This window comes from Pelobates fuscus, chromosome 5, assembly GCF_036172605.1.
Source record: "Pelobates fuscus isolate aPelFus1 chromosome 5, aPelFus1.pri, whole genome shotgun sequence".
NCBI lineage: Eukaryota > Metazoa > Chordata > Amphibia > Anura > Pelobatidae > Pelobates > Pelobates fuscus.
In genome coordinates, this window is record NC_086321.1 from 269,582,038 (window position 1) to 269,606,479 (window position 24,442).

The 24,442-nt window shown below is 41.4% G+C and overlaps 1 protein-coding gene across 1 annotated transcript in view; it reads right to left on the minus strand.

The window, feature by feature from the left end:
• TRMO (tRNA methyltransferase O) overlaps window positions 1-24,230 on the minus strand; it is a 43,651-nt gene extending 19,421 nt beyond the window's left edge. The window contains exons 1-2 of the mRNA XM_063457257.1: window positions 23,972-24,230; window positions 5,955-6,129 (exon numbers count right to left, since the gene is read on the minus strand). Coding sequence (XP_063313327.1) covers window positions 5,955-6,129; window positions 23,972-24,014 — 218 coding nt within the window. The 5' untranslated portion in view covers window positions 24,015-24,230. The remainder of the gene's footprint in view (window positions 1-5,954; window positions 6,130-23,971) is intronic.
• Between the last annotated feature and the right edge of the window lie 212 nt (window positions 24,231-24,442).

The window sequence follows — 24,442 nt, forward strand, 5'->3', positions numbered from 1 at the left end:
TGAATCCAATGGGCTTCACGTTGTAGGAGCAGCTTGGATCTGTCACCTCCTCTCGGTTGTGCAGGGACGTGGTCGATTGCAATAAACCGGAGTGAAGGTAGATGGTGTTGACTGGCTAAGAAATGTTTAGCAACAGGTTTGTCGGTCCGTTGGTCTCTAAACACCGTCATTATTCCGGACCGGTGTCCTCTAATGCGATCCCTCAAAGTCATATCGTTTTTCCCGACGTACGAAAGTCCACAGGGACATGTAATCATATATATGACATATGTAGTCATACATGTAATGTGGTGTTTGATTGCCATTCTTTTACCACTGTGTGGATGGGCAAATGTCGATCCTGTTAGCATATGGCTGCAGGTAACGCAGCCACTGCATTTAAAACAGCCTTTTTTTTGGATAAATGGTGGTTTGGCATAGCAGTGCCGAGGATCATTGCGAACCAACAAATCCCTTAGATTGCGGCCCCGTCTGTAATTAATCATTGGACTCTGTTTAAATTTGCTGGGAAGACTTTGGTCCGATTGGAATATATTCCAATTTTTGTATATGGATTTTTTAAGCGACGGGGTTGCCGTATTATATGTCAAAGGAAGAAAGAGCTTATCTTTCGTGTTGGACTTTGCTGTCTTAATTTGTTTAAATTTATTCCAAGCTTTATGTTGTGCATCATCCAGTGTCCTGGGGTGGAATCCCCTTGCTAGAAAGCGGTCACGGACTTCTTGTAATTGCTCTTCACATTTGATTGAGTTGCTGTTGAACCTTAGCACTCGTAGAAACTGTGATATAGGTAGAGAGTCTTTGATATGTTGAGGATGGAAACTGGTGGCCGATAGTAGTGTGTTGCGGTCAGTCACCTTCCTGTATAAAGTAAAGCCCAACCGGTTTTCTTCCTTGAAGATAGAAACATCCAAAAATTCAATGTTGGTTTTATGCCAGCTCAATGTAAGAGTTACTGGAATTGGTAAAATATTAATATTTTGCACCATCTCTTCGAGTGTGGTAATGGTTCCTTCCCAAATCATGAAGATGTCGTCCACATATCTCAGATATTTAATTATCTGATGTTGGTATTTAGGTAGAATATGCGTGTTCTCAAACCAATACATGAATCCGTTGGCATATGCCGGCGCCATAGCCGCCCCCATGGCGGTGCCGGAGGTCTGTAAATAAAAATGATCCTCAAATTTGAAGTAATTGCAAGTTAGAGCAATGTCTAGCCATTCCATTAGATATGGAATCGGAGGACCTTGGTACGTCTCGTCTTGATGTAGAATTTCACTAATAGCTTCAATACCTTCCTTTTTAGGTATTATGGTGTAGAGACTTTTGACATCCATGGTGGCTAGAATGATTTCTTTATCGGTTAACCTTATATTTTCTATCTGTCTGATAAAATGTTGAGTGTCGAGTAGGCACGTAGATAGTTTTCTTACGCTGTTATTAATGTGGAAGTCAATGAATTGGGCAATAGGCTCTAATAACCCTTCTTTCGCCGATACAATGGGCCGGCCAGGTGGATGTTCCGCGTCTTTATGTATTTTTGGTAGGGTGTACATCACCGGGTGTTTTGGATACTTTACAAATAAAAATTCTGCAGTGTGCTCATCCAGGTAGCGGTGTGCTAATCCTTCCTCAATCAATTTTGTAGTTCTCTTCTGGAATTTTATAACTGGATCAAATGTGAGTTTTAGGTATGTCGATTCATCCTGTAGCTGTTGTAAAATTTCATTTCTATAATCCTCATATGATTGAATTACCACAGCACCGCCTTTGTCCGCAGGCCGAATTATGATTTTAGGATCTTGCATTAGATCCTTAAGTGCTGTGTGTTCTTCTGATGACAAGTTATCCCGGTGGGAAGATGGTGTGATACATAAAGATTTAGTTTCATGTCGTACAGTTTGCATGAAGGTCTTAATCGAGGGATTAGGTGTATATATGTCCTTCTTATTCCGTTTTGGAAAAACATATGCTTTGCTTGGAGGCCCTTCTTTCATAATCTCGTTGCTGTAAAGAGTTCTTTGTAGTTTATATAAATCAATTGCCATCTCAAATTGTTTCGGACGAGTGACAGGTATAAATGTAAGTCCCTTTTGCAAAACTGAAAGGTGGTTATGATCCAATTTCTTTTGTGATAAGTTAAATATAGATATTACCTCCGTTGTCTGGGGGGTTTTCCCGTGTTGCCTGTATTTCTTGTGACCCTTTTGTCCACGTCTAGGGTGTCTCTTACGTCTCCTCCATCCCGTCTGTTGGTATTGTATATCCGTGGTGGATCGTTTGAGTGTTCTCCTGCTTTTAAAAAAGTAACTTGTTTCAAGGTTTGCTGATCAACGTGAGTGTCACCATCTGAAGCAGATTCCCCTGAACTCACATCCACCGTTTGGAATGATGGCTTTCTTATACGTGTACGAAATCGTGGAGGCGGGTTACGTGTGTTTGAGTCTGAACCGCTTAGCCAGCGGTAGACCTGATGGAACTTGTAGTCGTGATTTACCTTTTCTAATTTTACCTTTTTAAAGCGGATGAGTTCGTTCTGGTATCTTTGTATATCGTCTTGTAGTCTTAGTATGAAATCTGTGGATGGTGTTGATTGTAAAACGCTAACATGGGTAAGTTCAAAGTCTTGTATTGATTTTTTGACTTGGACAAGTTCTGTTCCAACCTCTTCGATTACAATCACCAACCAATCTAGGGAGCATTTATTAGAGATGTTCATCCACTTTTTACAGAATTCAGGGTTTTGTCTCCCTATGGGGGGAGCATTTTTTATACGAAAACCCCTGGGGATCGATTTGGATCTATAATAATCTGACAAAAACACTCCGTGTAGATCAAGGTCCACCTCTCGTTTTTTAAGTCTGGATAAGTCGTTATAGAGATCCTTAGCTGTGTGTGTATGTGGTAAATCCTGTGAGCTGCGTGGCCATAGTACAGATTGAGCCTTTTCTTCAGTAATGGATAGCGATTTTTTTGTATACCACAGCTATGTATTCTTTGGAATGCAGTAAATAATTTTGCACTATAACTAAGACCTAGTGTGCTCCCTTTATTGTTTTTCTATATATATAACGCGGGATTGCACCTAGGCTTATCTATATATTTGAAAGTTGTTTGTTAAGGAGGAGTGCCTGGCTCTGGAATTTTTTCTATATATATATATATATATATATATATATATATACACACACACACACACACACACACACCAAACTGCAATTTTAAACATTTAGTGACAGTCCTGAAATGGAATTCTGGATCCACCAGAGCCACAAGCTGCAGGTCAAAAGCCTCACAACATTTATATACATATTTCATATTAGGAGACGGACCACAAACTCCATTATTCAGCTTGTGCATCTATTACTCTGATTTAGAATTAAGAAGATCTAAACAGATACAAAAAAAATGAAGTGAAAGCAGTTATTCTGTTTCGTTTTAGGAGTCCTTGTTTCCTGCTTCTCCTTCACATGCTGCTGAAGTTGCCCTGGGAACTATCATCATTCCGATATCAAGGTCCAGTCAATAATCAACCACCTGCCTAGCTTTGTTTGCTGTTTGGAGTTTAGTGCAAATCTCTATTCCTTCAAAAAGAGCGGTCTCTACACTTTTACAAACCAAGAGAAAATCTACTTCAGTTACTTAGCACATAATTGGTAATTTCTTGCAATTTTATGAACATACGATAACCCGTTTCGTCAAGTTGATATCTTACATTTTCAGCAGGAGAGCTTTGCTATGGGCCTGAATCTTAATACCCTGAAAATGTTGTCATTGCTCTTTCCTGTTTTCACAGGTACTAAATGTACATTGAATCTAGTGGTGGCGGTGGCTAGGTTTATGCTTGGTGCCAAAATTCCTACCATATTTTCTTTGCCACATTCTTGATAAGAGCTACTGTAGTTTATCTCAGTGCTGAAGCCTCTTAGATTTATCTGACTAGCTATTCAGACTAAAGATTTTGTTGCTGATGGCTTGAACATCTGAAAAAAAAAAATATCTGAGTTCCATGCCTTGTCAAGATATGAGCCCTTAAAGGGACACTCCAGGCACCCAGACCACTTCTGCCCATTGGAGTGGTCTGGGTGCCAAGTCCCACTACCCTTAACCCTACAAGTATAATTATTGCAGTTTTTATAAACTGCAATAATTACCTTGCAGGGTTAAGCACTCCTCCTCTATCAGACATCCACTAGAGAGACTTCCGGCTTCTTAAAACACGAAAAGTTTTAAGCGACGCTGGACGTCCTCACCCTATGCATGAGGACCTTCAGCGTCGCCGGAATCCCCATAGGAAAGCATTGAATAATGCTTTTCTATGGGAAGGTCTAATGCGCGCACGCGGCCATTGATGCGCATGCGCATTAGGTCTCCCCCGCTAGCTGACGTTGGCGGGGAGGAGCGTGGGCGGAGCCTGACCCAGCGCCGAGGGACATGGGCGCTGGATTCAGGTAAGTCACTGAAGGGGTTTTAACCCCTTCAGCAACATGGGATAGGGGGGTAGGAGGGAGAGGGCACTGCAGGATTCAGCAGTGCCAGCAAAACGGATTTGTTTTCCTGGCACTGGAGAGTCCCTTTAATTGTGATTCTTCTGGGTTAGGTAGTTCTTCGAACAGTGCCAGTTTTCCGAACCAACTGTGTCTTGGCCTTCCATGTCAATCAGGACATTTTACCTTCAGCTTTTTATCCATCTACATTACAGGAATATTGGCACACCTTGGATGTTGTGCATTGTTTGTCTGCTTATATATGGTGAACAGGGTCATGCAGCAATTCCCAGCATCTATTACTGATCCTAGCACAGGTCAAGCACTAACTAACTATCTCTACTATGAGCAAATGGATGGTTTCTGCCATCTTTACATTAAATGCAAACTCCTCAAAGTCTAAAGATCCATTCCACAACGACTCTCACCGTTTCATTCAATGGCTAGATCCGTTGAGGCATAATGTTTTGGTTCTTTGTTGATTTTATGTATTTGGGATTACAACAGAGAAAAAAGGGGGCATTTTTAGGTTTTCCTATGGCTGTTCACGTTTATGAGATCTGAGCATCCCCAGAGACACCACTAGACATTATTCAGTGGCATAACAAGTGAGGACATTAGACCATGACATCTGTTTATGATTTGCATGGTTACCAGCAGACCATTGACAGAAGTCTGTATTATCCATCTTCTCTGCTCTTGATACTTCTGGAAGTGTGTTGCACCAGCTGGAGAAAGAACAGCTAAGTGAGCTGAAAATTCTTCATGTGCAACCAGAACAGTGATAACATGTTTTCCAGCAGATCTAAGAGTGTGGTCTAAATATAATGATTAGCTCTTTGGTCATAGTGAAAGCTATTCTATTTAATTGGTTTGCAGCCATAACCGCCCATTCTCCAATAATAGAACACAGCAAACTGCGTTGGGGTAGATAGGAACAGAAGGTTCATGGAAAAAAAAAATAGTAATTTTTTTTTAAGGGAAGGGGCACAAGAAAAATAGGGTATAATTCAGACAGGGGTATGACAAAAGGATTACACTGCTTTAGGAGGTCTGGGACTCATATCATGAAACTGAACACCATCTATAGAACAGGGTTTGCAGATAATGAATGTTCCACAGATGACTACTTTCATCATCCAGTAGGAGGAGGTGATCTTGTAAAGCCAGAAAGGGGTCAGTAAGCCTACTGGGAGCCAAATCAGAAAAGTTAGAAAAGCAGAATATGGCCAAAGCAAACATGGCATAGAGGGGTTCATGGAAACTTAAGTCTGGAGCGCGAAGATAATGCTTCTGTGCAGGAAATATCACATAATTATTGATTAAACATGGCGCACACAGTTTATTGTGACCTAAAATGTACAATTTTATTGTCTAGTCTTCACTTACTGATAAAGTGTATCATCTTTACAAACATCAGATTCAGGCATGGTATCATAGCGGTTTTCATACCATTATACCTACCATACATGAGAGAATTCCTCTAAGCCCATAACTGAATGTTCAGGGTTGTTGAAGACACTCTTGCTTATCCTTAAGCAGGCACGTGACAAACTGCAAACAGATGGCTGCCTGGGTGTGCCATTTTTTGTGTTGAAGCAAGATTCAATATAACCAATTGGTTTAGTTAATATGTTTCCTGTTGAGAAAAAAGAGAAAAAAAAAGTGTAAGTCAGTGAAAATATGTAATTTATTTTAACAGTTTTAAAATACTTATAACCTCTTTTTAAAACATTGTTTAAAAAAAAAAAAAAAAAAAAAGGAACAATAAATAGATAATTTAACACAATAGAACTATTCAACTTAGCAAGAAGCCGCATAATATAGGTTCTATATTATGCGGCTTCTTGCTAATTTGAAGAATAGTTCTATTCTATGTTGAAGAATAGTTCTATTTTTTTATTCCATTAACCCCTTCAGGACGGAGTCAATAGTGCACGTTCTGATCAAAACAAAACGTTAACAAAAACTGGAATTTGCGCTATATGTCTGTTCTACCGTAGTTCCCCTCTTTCATATTATATGCACCCACACTTATTATATATCATTTTGTTCAGGAGAAACAGGGCTTTAATTTATAATTAACTATTCATATATGGAACATAAAATAAAAAAAAATGTGAGAAAATAAGATTTTTTTTTTAAATTTGTATTTCCGTCTGACATTTTAACTGTGAATTTCATAATAGTGTTAGGTTTTACTGCAAAAAAAATGCACATATTTGTAATCAGCGATGTCTTGCGAGTACAACAGTACCCCCCATTAACAGGTTTTATGGCGTTTTGGAAAGTTACAGGGTCAAATATAGAATGTTCCATTTTCAAATTGAAATTTGCCAGATTAGTAATGTTACATTTGAGACTGTGTGGTAGCCCAGGAATGAGAATTACCCCCATAATGGCATACCATTTGAAAAAGTAGACAACCCAAGGTATTGAAAGTGGGGTATGTTTAGTCTTTTTTAGTAGCCACTTAGTCACAAACACTGGCCAAAGTTAGCGTTCATATTTGTTTTTTGTGTGAAAAAAGCTAAAAACAAATATTTGGCCAGTGTTTGTGACTAAGTGGCTACTAAGAAAGACTGGACATACCCCACTTGCAATACCATGAATGGTCTACTTTTGCAAATGGTATGCCATCATGGGGGTAATTCTCATTCCTGGGCTACCATACGCTCTCAAAGGCAACATAACCAATCTGGCAAATTTCAATGTCAAAAAAATGAAATGCAAGCCTTATTTGTGACTCTCTAACTTTCCAAAACACCATGAAACCTGTACATGGGGGGTACTGTTATTCTCGGGAGACTTCACTAAACACAAATATTAGGATTTTAAAACAGTAAGACAATAACAATAATATAGTCCATAAAAGTGCCGTTCATTTGTAAAAAAAAATTCTAAAAACGTCACTTTTACTTAAAATATCATCGTAATACAATTTACCAGTTTTAAACACTAATATTTGAGTTCAGCGAAGTCTCCCGAGTAAAACAGTACCCCCCATGTACAGGTTTTACGGCGTCTTGGAGAGTTACAGGGTCAAATATAGTGCTTGCGAATTAAATTCTCTGCACTTTCTCCCTGTGTTGTCAGGCATGTCAATCAAATTTTAATTAATCAAATCACCTAATCATGTTAAAAGATTAATTAAATGTACATGTAGAATTTTAATATATATGCATTTATAGGTATTTAAATTCTACGTGTATACTAATGTAATCTTTTATGTAATTATATGTATTTATCTCTATCTCTATATATATATATAGAGAGAGATAAATACATGTAATATATATATATGATATGTATAATACATATACATATTATATATATATATATATATATATATATATATATATATATATATATATATATATATATATAGATAGATATATTTGCGGTTATTTGCATTTTATATATAGATAGATAAATATAGAATGTCATTCTAAGTGTATTTTGTTACCAATATATACAGTTGCAAGAAAAAGTATGTGAACCCTTTGGAATGATATGGATTTCTGCACAAATTGGTCATAAAATGTGATCTGATCATCATCTAAGTCACAACAATAGACAATCACAGTCTGCTTAAACTAATAACACACAAAAAATGAAATGTTGCCATGTTTTTATTGAACACACCATGTAAACATTCACAGTGCAGGTGGAAAAAGTATGTGAACCCTTGGATTTAATAACTGGTTGAACCTCCTTTGGCAGCAATAACTTCAACCAAACGTTTTCTGTAGTTGCAGATCAGACGTGCACAACGGTCAGAAGTAATTCTTGACCATTCCTCTTTACAGAACTGTTTCAGTTCAGCAATATTCTTGGGATGTCTGGTGTGAATCGCTTTCTTGAGGTCATGCCACAGCATCTCAATCGGGTTGAGGTCAGGACTCTGACTGGGCCACTTCAGAAGGCGTATTTTCTTCTGTTTAAGCCATTCTGTTGTTGGTTTACTTCTATGCTTTGGGTCATTGTCCTGCTGCAACACCCATCTTCTGTTGAGCTTCAGCTGGTAGACAGATGGCCTTAAGTTCTCCTGCAAAATGTCTTGATAAACTTGGGAATTCATTTTTCATTCAATGATAGCAATCCTTCCAGGCCCTGACGCAGCAAAGCAGCCCCAAACCATGATGCCCCCACCACCATACTTCACAGTTGGGATGAGGTTTTGATGATGGTGTGCTGTGCCTCTTTTTTGCCACACATAGTGTTGTGTGTTTCTTCCAAACAACTCAACTTTGGTTTCATCTGTCCACAGAATATTAGCTGACACTCTAGGATTCTTCTTCACCACATTGAGCAGTCTGCACTGTGCTCTTGCAGTCATCTTTACAGGACGGCCACTCCTAGGGAGAGCAGTGCTGAACGTTCTCCATTTATAGGCAATTTGTCTTACCGTGGACTGATGAACAGCAAGGCTTTTGGAGATACTTTTATAACCCTTTCCAGCTTTATGCAAGTCAACAATTCTTAAGCGTAGGTCTTCTGAGAGCTCTTTTGTGCAAGGCATCATTCACATCAGGCAATGCTTCTTGTGAAAAGCAAACCCAGAACTAGTGTGTATTTTTTATAGGGCAGGGCAGCTGTAACCAACACCTCCAATCTCTTCTCATTGATTGGACTCCAGTTCGCTGACATCTCACTCCAATAAGCTCTTGGAGATGTCATTAGTCTAGGGGTTCACATACTTTTTCCACCTGCACTGTGAATGTTTACATGGTGTGTTCAATAAAAACAAGGCAACATTTCATTCTTTGTGTGTTATTAGTTTAAGCAGACTGTGATTGTCTATTGTTGTGACTTAGATGATGATCAGATCACATGTTATGACCAATTTGTGCAGAAATCCATATCATTCCAAAGGGTTCACATACTTTTTCTTGCAACTGTATATATATATATATATATATATATATATTAATAACAAAATAGTTAGAATGAAATTACATATGAATATATAATTTATATAAAATTTTGTTTCAATATTTTATTTATTAATTTTATTATTTAATTTATTTATTATTGTAATTATACGTATTTTTATATATACTATATGTGATATATCTATAATATATATATATATATATATATATATATATATATATATAACGTAATTCTAAGTGTATTTTAATACTGATATATGTACTTATATCAATACTAAAATAAAACTTTGTATGACGTTACACACACACACACATATATTTTATTTTAGAACATGTTTAATGGTTTGTTTGTTTTTTACACTACCCACCAGCAGGGGGGCTGTCTCATATTTCAGACAGTCCCCCTGCTAGTAGATCCACAACCAGCTATAGGGTGCCATGTGATCGCTCTTTGAGAGCGATCACATGGCGCCCGGGGGCTTCTTTTGCCGGGGGAGGGCTGCCTGAGCTGTGAGGCAGTCCTCCCATAGCGGAGCGTCGGGAAGGTAAGTAACCCGGGCGCTCCAGGGCTCAGAGCCGTTACGGCGTTCTATGCCGCCACAACGGCTTTAAAGCCCAATTAAAGCGGGACTGCATAGAACGCTGTAACGGCGTTAAGGGGTTAAATCCCTTTAAGTGCAATACAAAGGCTATTTCTATAGTGCAAGCAACACAAAGCAGTATTCCATACACTATAGTTTCCTCGCCTTAGAGTAGGTTTACTAAAGAAGCAGGGAAAATGCATGCATATTTCATACAGACCCATACCAGCTCTGTTAGTTTTAATAGAAGGTCATTGCCTTGCGCTAATACCGAGGCTCTGTAATAGTTGCGTATACAGGGGATTCCCAGACCTCCTGCATTAAGCGGGAGCCATGACAAGTGTTGTGAAACCCTTGGGGGTTTCCTTTTCTAAGAGTTTATTAGTTTATGCATACAGTCCAACTTTTTGGACTGTAATATACTAGCAGTCAGTTTCCTTCACACGTGCGCGTTTCAGGGCCTGCCAGGGCACAGTGTCACACCAGTGCAACTCATATCTGGTGTAACAGTAGTGTACATTTAAAAAAAAATATACAATTTTGACTTTAATAGATTGAATAGCAGTTAGTTGTCTGCAAGCGTGTGTGCCAGGCCTACAGCGTCTACTCTGCCAACTTCTGCCACTGCACAGTGCCACTCATATCTGTTGTCACAGTAGCTTGCACGCATAGTACCACTAATCAAAAAAAAAAATGACAGGCATAGGCAGGCCAACCCGCAGGGGCCGTCGTGGTGCTGTGATTCCCTTTGGCCCTAGAATAATGCCCAGTGTTCAGAGGCCACGTACCCTGAACTCGAAAAGTTCTGAGGACATAGTTGACTGGCTAACACAGGACACCCAATCTTCTACAGCTTCCGCTCGGAACCTTGACGCACCATCCTCCTCCAGCTTAGCTTCGGGCACCTCTCAAGTTACCACTCGCCCGCCTGCCGCCACCACCAACACTAGCACCACAGTTGCTTCACTTTGTATGTCAGAGGAGTTATTTACACATCAGTTGGTAGAAATGAGCGATGCGCAAGCATTATTGCCAGAGGATGTAGATAACAGGGATATGTCTCAGTCAGGCAGCATTACACACATGGACGTACGGTGTGATGATGATGATGTTGTACCCGTTGCTGCTTCCTTTGCTGAGTTGTCAGATACAAGTGAAGCGGTTGATGATGACGATGCCTCCGTGGATGTCACGTGGGTGCCCGCTAGAACAGAAGAAGAACAGGGGGAAAGTTCAGATGGGGAGACAGAGAGGAGGAGGAGGAGACGAGTTGGAAGCAGGGGGAGGTCGTCGCAAGGAGCTAGTGGCACAGTCAGACAGCATGCATCGGCACCCGGGGTCAGCCAGACAGCACGCCAATCAACGCATGCTGTTGCCACCACCAGAATGCCGTCATTGCAGAGCTCAGCAGTGTGGCATTTTTATTGTGTGTCTGCCTCTGACAACAGCGATGCCATTTGCAACCTGTGCCAAAATAAACTGAGTCGTGGGAAGTCCAACACCCACCTAGGTACAACTGCTTTGCGAAGGCACATGATCGCACATCACAAACGCCTCTGGGATCAACACATGAGTACAAGCAGCACACAAACTCAAAGCCGCCATCCTCTTCCTGGTCCAGCATCTTTAGCCACGTCAACCACTGCTGTCCTCCTTGCCCCCTCTCAACCATCCGCCACTCCGTCTCTCGCCTTGAGCAGTTCCTGCTCATCTGCCCACAGTCAGGTGTCTGTCAAGGACATGTTTGAGCATAAGAAGCCAATGTCACAAAGTCAACCCCTTGCCCGGCGTCTGACAGCTGGCTTGACTGAACTCTTAGCCCGCCAGCTTTTACCATACAAGCTGGTGGAGTCTGAGGCATTCAAAAAATGTGTAGCTATTGGGACACCGCAGTGGAAGGCACCTGGCCGAAATTTCTTTGCACAAAAGGCAATCCCCAACCTGTACTCGATTGTGCAAAAGGAAGTAATGGCATGTCTGGCACACAGTGTTGGGGCAAGGGTCCATCTGACCACTGATACCTTGTCTGCAAAGCATGGACAGGGCAGGTATATCACCTACACTGCGCATTGGGTAAACCTGCTGACGGCTGCCAAGCATGAAATGCATGGCTCTGCAGAGGAGTTGGTGACACCGCCACGACTTGCAGGCAGGCCTGCTGCCACCTCCTCTACTCCTCCTACTCCATCCTCTTCCATAACCTCCTCGGCTGAGTCCTCTTCTGCTGCTGCCTCTTGCTCCACATCAACGGCACCCCCCCAGCTCCCCAGGTACTATTCAACATCCCGGATACAGCAGTGTCACGCCGTCTTGGGGTTGACTTGCCTGAAAGCAGAGAGTCACACCGGACCAGCACTCCTGTCCGCCCTGAACGCACAGGTGGATCAGTGGCTGACTCCGCACCAACTGGAGATCGGCAAAGTGGTTTGTGACAATGGAAGAAATTTGTTGGTGGCATTAAATTTGGGCAAGTTGACACATGTGCCGTGCATGGCACATGTGTGTAATCTGATCGTACAACGCTTTGTGCATAAGTACCCAGGCTTACAGGACGTCCTGAAGCAGGCCAGGAAGGTGTGTGGCCATTTCAGGCGTTCCTACACGGCCATGGCGCACTTTCAGATATCCAGCGGAGAAACAACATGCCATTGAGGCGCTTGATTTGCGACAGCCCGACACGTTGGAATTCAACACTCCTAATGTTCGACTGCCTGCTCCAACAAGAAAAAGCCGTTAACGAGTATTTGTATGACTGGGGTGCTAGGACAGCATCTGCGGAGCTGGGAATTTTTTTGCCACGTTACTGGACGCTCATGCGCAATGCCTGTAGGCTCATGCGTCCTTTTGAGGAGGTGACAAACCTAGTCAGGCGCACTGAAGGCACCATCAGCGACATCATACCATTTGTTTTCTTCCTGGAGCGTGCCCTGCGAAGAGTGCTGGATCAGGATAAGGATGAGCGTGAAGAGGAATAAGAAGAGTTGTGGTCACCATCACCACCAGAAACAGCCTTATCAGCATCGCTTGCTGGACCTGCGGCAACGCTGGAAGAGGATTTTGAGGAAGAGGAGTCAGAGGAGGAATGTGGCTTTGAGGAGGAGGAGGAAGACCAACCACAACAGGCATCCCAGGGTGCTCGTTGTCACCCATCTGGTACCCGTGGTGTTGTACGTGGCTGGGGGGAAGAACATACCTTCAGTGAGATCACTGAGGACGAGGAACGGGACATGAGTAGCTTGGCATCCAACCTTGTGCAAATGGGGTCTTTCATGCTGTCGTGCCTGTTGAGGGACCCTCGTATAAAAAGGCTGAAGGAGAACGACCTGTACTGGGTGTCCACGCTACTAGACCCCCGGTATAAGCAGAAAGTGCCTGAAATGTTACCGAATTACGGCAAGTCGGAAAGGATGCAGCAGTTCCAAAATCAATTAAAAAGTATGCTTTACACAGCGTATAAGGGTGATGCCACAGCACAACGGGAATCTAACAGGGGAAGAGGTGAAAGTAATCCTCCTCCTCCCACGACCATGACGGCAAGGACAGGATGCTTTACAGACGTGTTGTTGATGGAGGACATGCGGAGCTTTTTAAGTCCTATGCATCACCACAGCCCTTCGGGGTCCACCCTCAGAGAACAACTCGACCGACAGGTAGCAGACTACCTCGCCTTAACTGCAGATAACGACACGCTGAGGAGAGATGAACCCCTTGACTACTGGGTGTGCAGGCTTGACCTGTGGCCTGAGCTATCCCAATTTGCGATAGAACTTCTGGCCTGCCCCGCTTCAAGTTTCCTGTCAGAAAGGACCTTCAGTGCAGCAGGAGGTATTGTCACTGAGAAGAGAAGTCGCCTAGGTCAAAATAGTCTAGATTACCTCACCTTTATTAAGATGAATGAGGGATGGATCCCTAAGGGACTGACAGTGGGCGATACATTCGACTAAAAAAGGCCTGATGAGGGGGACGAACAGGGTGTCGCGGCTTCCTGGTTTCCTGAGAGTGCTTTATCATTGTGAATCTGATTTCCTGGTATCCTGATCTTGGCTTTTCCCTGGTTATTCTGAATTCTGGTTTCCCTGACTTGGCTTGTGTAAACGGTATTGTGTATTTTCTGGCTTCCTTGACCTCGGCTTTCCCTTTGACCATTCTCTGTCTCTAGCGTATTAGTACGGTTTACGCTCTGTCCTTTTATTTTCCTTTTCTTGCCTATGTATATGTTTACATAGTTTCTGCGTGCTGGACCACACTAGTAGTCGTGACATTGGGATTAAACTGCTAAGAATAGTACTACTTAACACACCACTCCTATCTGGTGGCACATTAGATTGCACGCGCAGTGCCCCAAATTTGAAGTAGGAGCACCGACCAAGCATCTTTTTCCATCTCCCAGTTCCTAAAATCGATGCCATATACACGTCCCCTGATAGGGGACATAACAGGGATTAAACTGATAAGGATAGTACTACTTAACACACCACTCCTATCTGGTGGCACATTAGATTACACGCGCAGTGTCCCAAATTTGAAGTAGGAGGACCAACCAAGCATCTTTTTCCATCTCCCGGTTCCTAAAATCGATGCCATATACACGTCCCCTGATAGGAATAGTACTACTTAACACACCTTATAATAACGCAGAGAGAGGCAACGCAGAGAGAGGAGTCTGAAGAAGAGGAGTCAGAGGAGGAAGGTGGCTTTGAGGAGGTGGAAGACCAAACACAGCAGGCGTCCCAGGGGGCTTGTTGTCACCATTCGGGGACCCTTGGTGTTGTACGTGGCTGGGTGGAGGAAGAGACCTTCAATTACATCAGGAACAGGACATGGCTAGCTAAATATCCAACCTTGTTTGAGTTTGCGGTTGTGCAAATGGACTGTTTGCGGTTGTTTGTGGTGCGTTAAACGGGGAGTTTGGTCTGTCACTGTGAAGCGGGCGTAACCCTTACACTACCTGATCGATACAACATCATACCTGATGTTTTAAAGCACGTTATTCCAAACAATTTAGGAATGTTAGGTGATTTATGCCCTTTATGGACTCTGCATCAACTATGTAATTTTCCATGGGAGTTTTGCCATGGATCCCCCTCCGGCATGCCACAGTCCAGGTGTTAGTCCCCTTGAAACAACTTTTCCATCACTATTGTGGCCAGAAAGAGTCCCTGTGGGTTTTAAAATTCGCCTGCCTATTGAAGTCTATGGCGGTTCTGGCGGTTCGCCGGGTTCGCCCGTTCGCGAACATTGTCCGAAAATTTTATGTTTGCGACATCACTATTCATAGTTATACAGTGACATCTGTATTTACCAGAACTAGGTGAATACTATTTTTTTTTGTGATTTTCGTTTTTTTTTTTTTTTTTTTTTCAAATTAGTAGGTAATTGTAAAGGGAAGTTGTCCCCACAATTCGGGTAGATGTCCCAGGGAGAATAAATACTAAACAACTATTTTACATACAAGTTATGCATCGTTCGCGCCTGCTATCAAGGCTCATAAAAGGAACATCAAAAAATGACAACTTAGCAGCACCCCATAATGGTAGAAGTAAAGCGCACAATACGGTAATAAACCAGTTTTCAAGTTAAGAAAATACACCTAGCTACCCTCCACACAATCATAACTTAACACATTCAATATTTGTAACTTAGACGTAAGTGAGACTTGAGAATACTTAAGGGATATGCATAACAGAGCAGGAAGGTAACTCTATAGGTTTAAACAGAGAATCAGTTTGGTTTTGTAGGAGATGTGAGGGAATAGATCTTGATTCCAATGTTCAGCGTAATTAAATTAAGGCCTACATCTGATGCTCTTTATAGGTTATGAACTTTTTTCCCTCTGTAAAATGCTGTATATGAGTCAGCATAAGTTGTGTTCTCTGTGTATTCTAGCCCCCACCGGAGCACTTATTTTGAGAAACTACATTGTTTGACTAGCTAATTTTATCTGCGACCTTCCTATCTCACGAAATATGTAACCACATATTGTTTTGTAAACTAATTTTAGATCTTCTGAAATATGTAGCCACATTAACTAATTTTATCTTTGGACTTTCCTATCTTTAACTACATTCATTTTAAAACCTTCAAGCTAAGCTGCAACAATATTGTGTATAAATACACCCTACTTTGAATAAACGAACAGGAAGTAATTCTGGACTCACAACCATTTGTGTTGTGTGTTAATTGCTTCTCCAGGCGCCTGTTAAAATTTGGATTCCCCTGACTATAAGTATTGGATCCTTTGTCCATGTCAGAGACGCCATGGTCCACTCTCCCTGGATCTTCCTTGGCGATGCGTAAATCGGTGAAGCTGTATTCTCTGGCTTCCATAAGCTCCAGTCTGTGAGTACTTTCATCCATTCTTCCGGATCCGATATGACTTGGGTCGTGCCAGATTGAAAGCTTTGTGGGGTAACCCCATCGGGGCTACCTGGTTGTTTAGTAGGGTCTTGGTGATGTTCACAAATTTTCGTCTTCTGGCCATGGTGGCGGCTGAGAGATCTGCATACAAGCTGATGTTCTGGTAAGGAGATGGGAGTTCATTAAGCTTCCTAGCAGCAGGAGTTCATAATGAAAACGGACAATCATGTCACCTGGTGTATCCACCGCAAATCTCTGCGGCCAGGGTAGACAGTGTAGACGGTCAAGAGTCCAGGCCTAATCCGAAGCGTTTGGGTTAATCGAGTGCACAATGTTTAAGGAAGAGAGGTAATTCCTCCAGAGTGACACTGTCCTCTATTCCTCGGAAACGGACATTGTTCCTCTGTGACCTGTCCTCCATATCCGCCAGCTTGTACTTTATGGCTTGTTGTTCTTCAGCCAGTTTTTGCACTTAGTCTACTACTTTGATGTGGGCCTGGCATAATTCTTCCGTTCGATGGGTGGTCCTATCCCCCAACTCAGCAAACTCCTTAGTCATGGTCGCAGCAATCTGCTTGAGATCTTTCTGTAGGGTGGTTCTAAAATCTTGCATCATTGTGTGCAGGGTCTTTTCCGTGGCCAGGTTATCTAAATAGCTGGCACCGAACATCACATGATCTGAGATTCCCTCCGAGGCAGGAGAGTGTGCCTGAGCATCAGCGCCATCTTGATGTTGTTTGTGGTTATCTTTTTTGTTGGAGCAGATCGAATCCGTTAATTTTGTTTGCTTGGACAGTGACATCTCGTTTACCTCAAAGTATCCAATGTTTTAAGCCGTTTTTTTGTTGTCGGTAATGCAGTTATAATGCTATTTTGAATCACTCACTCTGTTAGAAAAAGCGGGAGCTAGACTGTCAGAACTAACCTATAATAATAGGTATGGAACTGATGCAGCTGCTAATCGGAAAAAGTGAATAGCCACCCATCTCTGGAGAATAAAGAGGATGGAGGCTAGTTCAAAACGTCTGCTCACAAGCTAACAGAGAAATTGCTCGGGATTCATGAAGGAATGTGGAGATACCGGTCAGACTCCACACTTACAGCTGTTACTGTGAATCTCCGATGGCCCTTGATGCGCGCGTTTCGCCACAACTCATCAGAGGGGAGCCGATGTGTGGTAGGTACCTATTATTTAAAGGTCTTCAAACCAGCTGATAGGGGAGTTCAAGAAACCGTTGATTAAGATTAACCTATCACAGATACCTAAAAAAGATGACGAACATAAATCGTCACAGTATAGTTAACCCTATCGGGTCTCCGTGATCATATGTGGAAGTAAATCGATTATATATGGGATTGTTACTTACCCAGACTAAAGAAAATAAACAGAATGAGAGGAAGAGGAAGAAATTAGTATACAAATTGTGGGAGTGATAAAAATCAGAACCCTGTAAAAGAAAACCGTTGCAAATTGCAACAGTGATGGTAGTAACCCCGAGGGCAGTGTAAAACTTCTGTAGGGATAGAGATACACCACCTCCTAATTTCGTCTAATAGCACTAGAAATAGCAAAAAGTATTGAAAACATTGTACTTTGTGCAGAACTAAATACCCGGGAAGTCGTGATGACAAAGTAGCAGGTTGTTCTGAAACCAAGAGGACGTGTGGTCAATGGTGAATATAGAGGGTTAATTCCGTGAAAAACGGAATAGCGCCTAGCTGGGTGCAGTAAACCCCATGAAGGCTGCACACAGGATAGATGTAGAACTGTGTGTGAAAAAGAATATATCATCGTCCACTGTACACCTGCTAAAATTGGTGAATTAATCCAGATGGGATCCAAGTGGAAAGGATGCCTAATTAAAGTGAGCAAATAATGATATAAAGCCAGCATTTAAATTATAAGAACTAGCTTTTAATCAATGATATGTAAGATCTTAATAAAAGATCAAATGCATCTAACAGGTTGTAAATACCACAAAAAGGGGGTCCCGTGCAGACGGAATAGCGCATAGCTGGGTTGCAATTGACCCCATATAGGTTACGTACAGAGTAGATGTAGAACTGTACGTGGAGTGAAACGTCCACTAAACAGTCCCCAAAATACATTAGTTGATCAAATGCAACTAACAGGTTGTAAATACAAAAAAAGGGGTCCAGTGAAGACGGAATAGTGCATAGCTGAGTGCCAATTGACCCCATATAGGTTATGTACAGAATGGATGTAGATCTGTGCGTGGAGTAATACGTCCACTAAACAGTGCCCAAAATTCATAAGTTGAGCCGAGTGGGATCCCAGGGAAAGAATTCTTAAGTCACAGGGTTTTAATTTATTGCCAACATATAAGTCGCAAATACTGTTTGTTTATGATAGAGAGAATCATATATAAAGATCTCATGTATGTGGCAGGTTGAGAATACAAAGGGGTAGTCCCGTATAGACGGAATAGCGCATTGCTGAGTGACCAATAACCCCGTAGTGGCTGCGCACAGAGAAGATGTAAGTCTTTGTGTAGATCGTCCACTATGCAGATGCCAAAGTTCTTGAATAAAACCAAATGAAAACCTGGATAAAAGGTTGCCTGAGTTCAGAAAGTTGAAATAAGCAAATAAGGATGTAATAAATTATCAACATGTAGAAAACAGGAACTGATGGTTCGTCATGTTTATAGATGTGTGTAACTACTAACTGATGTAGAGATATCACCATACCTAAAGTACACCTATGAAAAATGGTAAAAGCACTTAGATGAGGTACATGGGTCCAAAAAACTTTTTTTTATATATATTTAATGAGAATGGATGAAAGGGGTAAAATTAAATTCTTCATTTAAACCCCTTGGAGCAAGAGTTTTAAACTCAAAAATCCACCTGGACTCCTTCTGAAGGAGAATAAGATTAAAATTTCCTTTTCTAGAATTGAGATTAACTCTCTCCAAGGCCTGAAAAGAAAGGTGGTTCGGATTCCCATCATGAAAATTCCATACATGGTTAGCTACCGGAGTGCTTAAATGTAAGTTTTTAACAGAATTAACATGTTGCAGAGTGCGTCTCCTAAGTTCTTGATAGGTCTTGCCGATGTACTGCATGCCGCAAGAACATGTAATGACGTATATGACCCGTGTGGTACTGCAATTTATAAACTCCTTTACTTTGAATTATTTTTGGGTGTTGGTACATTTGATAATTTTGGACTGTTTGATGAATGGACATGCTTTGCAATGTCCGCATTTGTGGATTCCAACAGGTGCATTAAGCCAATTCTTGGATGGAGTTTTCTTCTCAAGGTGACTATGTACCAAGAGATCTCTGAGATTTTTGGACCTGCGTGCAGTGATGTTTGGGTAGGCCACTGATTCTGGTTTCAAATCCGTATCATATTGTAAAATTGGCCAGTGCCTAGTGAAAATTTATTTGATGGGTTGCCACTGTTTATCAAAGGTCCCAATGCATCTGATCAGTTGGTTGGATGGGGTGGCTTTGATGGAATGGAGGCTGGAACTTCTATCCTGAGAAAGGGCTCTCTGAAATGCCTTTTTTAGAATTTTATTGGGATAACCTCTGTTTTTGAAGCGTATCCTTAATTTGTCTGCTTCAATTTTAAAGGATGCCTCATTGGAACAGTTCCTCCTAGCCCTGAGGTACTGTCCATATGGAATTCCAGCTTTTAAATGATAGGGATGGAAGCTATGCCAATGTAGGAGACTATTTGATGCGGTACTTTTCCTATGTAGTTCGGTGTCAACTGTTCCATCCATATTTAGTAAAATTCTGAGATCCAGAAATTCTAATTGTGTTTCGTGGATGACATAGGTCAGTTGTAGCCCAATTTGATTGTTGTTGAGGGCCTTAACCATTTCAGTGAAGTTGGAACAGGAGCCAGTCCAAAAGATCAATATGTCATCAATATATCTTAACCATATGTGTATATATTCTTGAAAATGATTGATAGGTGCGTCCTTGGAAAGGTTCTCCTCCCACCACCCCAAATAGAGATTGGCATAGCTAGAGGCACAAGCAGTGCCCATAGCTGTGCCCCGGAGTTGTAAATAGTATACCCCATCGAATACAAAATAATTGTGTCTAAGAACAAACTCAAGAAGTGTCAAAATTAGTTTGATTTGTTCAGGATTATGTTTGGTCGATCTATGCAGAAAATAGGAGGTAGCCTGTAGTCCTATATCATGGGGGATGTTGTTGTATAGAGATACAATGTCAAGACTTGCAAGAAGAGAGTAGGGAGGGACCTCTAAATTCTCCAGTGCCAGCAGTGTCTGTTTTGGGTCTTGTACATATGAGTCAAGGTTGGTAACGAATGGATGAAGGACTTGTTCCAAACATTTGCTAGTCTTTTCAGTCAGGGAATTGTTCCCCGTAACAATGGGTCTCCCCGGTGGATTAGTTAGGCATTTGTGAACTTTTGGGAGGCAGTAAAAAGTAGGGATTGTGGGGTTACAGGTCGGAATCATGAATTGATATTCCTCTTTTCTGATTAGTTCATCCCCCAGGGCTCGGTTTAGCAGAGATTTTAATTTACTGAGAAAGGTGACTGTAGGGTCTTGAGAAAGTACTCTGTATTGAGTGTCGTCCTTTAGGTGTTCCATGCACATATTAATGTATTTGTCTTGGTCCATGAGTACTATATTTCCTCCTTTGTCCGAAGGTTTTATGACTATATCTTTATTTGCACTCAAATCTCTAAGTGCTTCTCGTTCTAATTTTGTTAAGTTGTCTATGTCCTTGGTGGGGGGAGGAAGGGACTCAAGAGATTTAGTAGTCATCTGGACAAAGAGGTCTACACTCGATACTTCTTTAAAGTTAGGGGTGTACCAGCTGGGGGGTTTGCAAGTGGTAAGAGATGGTTTGTTCATCCAGGAGAGAAACCATCGTTTTGACATGTTGATAATCCTCCTGGGTTATGCCTAGATCTCTAGCAAGTTTATTTTCATGTCTTTTATGGGTGATGCTGAGCGCCAGTTTGCGCCCGAAGATGTTAGTGTCCTTCACCCAGTCAAACTTGTTGGTAATGGGGGAGGTAACAAAAGATAGACCCTTGCTGAGAAGAGATGTGTGTTTATTGGTGAGTTGGAAGGAGGACAGATTGATGATAAGATTTTTATCACTGGTGTCTTGATTTATTGATTTTTGTATCCTTCCTTGTTGATCTTGTACCCCCATCTTTTTCTGTCCCTGAGTCTGCCTCTCTGGGGTAGAGGCCACTCATGTTCCAAAAAAGAAGACGAGGAAGAGGAAGGTGCTCCAGATTGTGAAGGAGTGCATAAGTTCGAGGCATTAGTATTGATGCTAGAAACGGTGTTCTGTGGTTCTGGAAAGGATACATTTTTATCTGCTTGTTTTAATATGCCTTTTCTTTGTGCAAAGTTTTTATTTCTAGCAGGGTATCTATCGTTTCTTTCTGAGCTATGGTCAGAATCAGACCATTCTGTGTCACCCGATGTGGAACTTTGTTTACTACTGTAGCGTTTCCTAATGTTTCTCTGTCTGAAGATGGTTCCTTCCTTGAAGTCCCTATAGTCACGTTGGTACTTAAGATGTTTCTTTTCCCTAATGTATTTTTTAAAATTCTCTAGATTGTTGTTTAATTTGGTTTCCATTTGTTTGAAATCCAAATGGGTTTGAAATGTTTTAATGTTGTTGATTTCTGTCTGCAAGTTCTGATTGACAATTTCTAAATGAGATTCTTCAAGTTTAATCAGAAATTCCATTAGTCTAATATAGCTGTCAATTAAAATATTGTTCCATTCTTTGATTTGTATGTCGGTTTTTACTTTCTCAGGTCTTGAAATATCTGACCTGAGTCCTCTTGGGACTAATTTGTCCTCCACATATTTACATAGACGATGGACGATGATATATTCTTTTTCACACACAGTTCTACATCTATCCTGTGTGCAGCCTTCATGGGGTTAACTGCACCCAGCTAGGCACTATTCAGTTTTTCACGGAATTAACCCTCTATATTCACCATTGACCACACGTCCTCTCGGGTTTCAGAACAACCTGCTACTTTGTAATCACGACTTCCCGGGTATTTAGTTCTGCACAAAGTACAATGTTTTCAATACTTTTTGCTATTCCTAGTGCTATTAGACGAAATTAGGAGGTGGTGTATCTCTATCCCTACAGAAGTTTTACACTGCCCTCGGGGTTACTACCATCACTGTTGCAATTTGCAACGGTTTTCTTTTACAGGGTTCTGATTTTTATCACTCCCACAATTTGTATACTAATTTCTTCCTCTTCCTCTCATTCTGTTTATTTTCTTTAGTCTGGGTAAGTAACAATCCCATATATAATCGATTTACTTCCACATATGATCACGGAGACCCGATAGGGTTAACTATACTGTGACGATTTATGTTCGTCATCTTTTTTAGGTATCTGTGATAGGTTAATCTTAATCAACGGTTTCTTGAACTCCCCTATCAGCTGGTTTGAAGACCTTTAAATAATAGGTACCTACCACACATCGGCTCCCCTCTGATGAGTTGTGGCGAAACGCGCGCATCAGGGGCCATCGGAGATTCACAGTAACAGCTGTAAGTGTGGAGTCTGACCGGTATCTCCACATTCCTTCATGAATCCCGAGCAATTTCTCTGTTAGCTCGTGAGCAGACGTTTTGAACTAGCCTCCATCCTCTTTATTCTCCAGAGATGGGTGGCTATTCACTTTTTCCGATTAGCAGCTGCATTAGTTCCATACCTATTATTATAGGTTAGTTCTGACAGTCTAGCTCCCGATTTTTCTAACAGAGTGAGTGATTCAGCTCGAGCTATCTCAGCTCTATAGTGTGATCAGCATTATTAGCTACTCTTACCAAGCATGAACTGCAACATTGTTTTGTGGCAATGAATATGCATCAGAGCTATTTAAGCTCTATATTGTGATCTAGCATTATTAGCTACTTTTACCAAGCAGTAACTGCAACATTGTTTTGTTGCAATGAACATGTGTCAGAGGCACTCTGAAAACTTTTGAACAGGTCTTCTGTGTGTTACATCTATTATATATCTATATGTTTGACCCATCTGCATGTTTAAACTGAACTTTTATATGTAGTATTTTACCACTATTATGTTCGGTTTACAACTTTAGATATCCTTATGTGCTAGGTTTGAGACACTATGCCGTCCTAGACATTTGTTGTCTAAATCTGCTGATTAATCTTTATACACTTGTATTTAAACCCAATTCCAAACTTTCGGCCAAAACTGTTTAGTGAGTAAACAATATAGATGAAACCCGTGTTTTTCTTCAGTGCACCTCATGGCACAAAAATCATATCCTACTTTTCAGTAATGGCTGAGTTTAATGGCACACATAATTCAAAACAGTTATTTTACTACAACTGACCCACTGTCTCAAAGGTATAAATAAAAAAAATAAAAAAGGTCAGATTTACTGGGCTATCCCATTTTACAGCTCTGTTGAGCAGTGGCTGCTTAATATACATTAGATCCCTCCGCACTGATGAACAGACAATCACAGCACACACGTGCACAGCTCATTGTACAGTATCCATTATAGTGCTTATGGTAGAAGTTCCACATGGTGCCTAGTTGCCCACAGTAAAGATGGCGGACACTATGCGTCATGTGACACAAATTAGTTCTCTGATTGGCTTACCTGCTTCTAGCGAGCACGTCATCGGGCCTATGTTTCCTTCCATCGCGTTTTTTTTTTCTTAGACACTTCAAGAGAATCAGTCGGTTACGCCGCTATCAAATGAGCCTCTGCATTGAATTAACAACAATCCTGCACTTGTGAAGCGGAAGGCTGGGCTGTCGCCGATTCTTTGTTTAGAACAGAGGCGCCATTTTAGAGGAGTCCGAAGTGGACCTCGAGCGTTTAGCTGGCTACGGTGACGTCTTCACGCAGGAACGAATTCCCCGCCCACACCGTGTGATGTAGAGAGAGCAGAGCATGTGTGATAACAGAACTATGCACATTAAAACATTTTAACATTCTTGCCTCTATCAATTCACTCCATGGCATCTATTCGGTGAGCCAGTCATTTCAGCTAGTTGGAGCTCAGCAGTAAGGGCTTCAATATGTCAGCTGCAAAAAGAAATTGACATTGGTAAAGGGACATTTTTC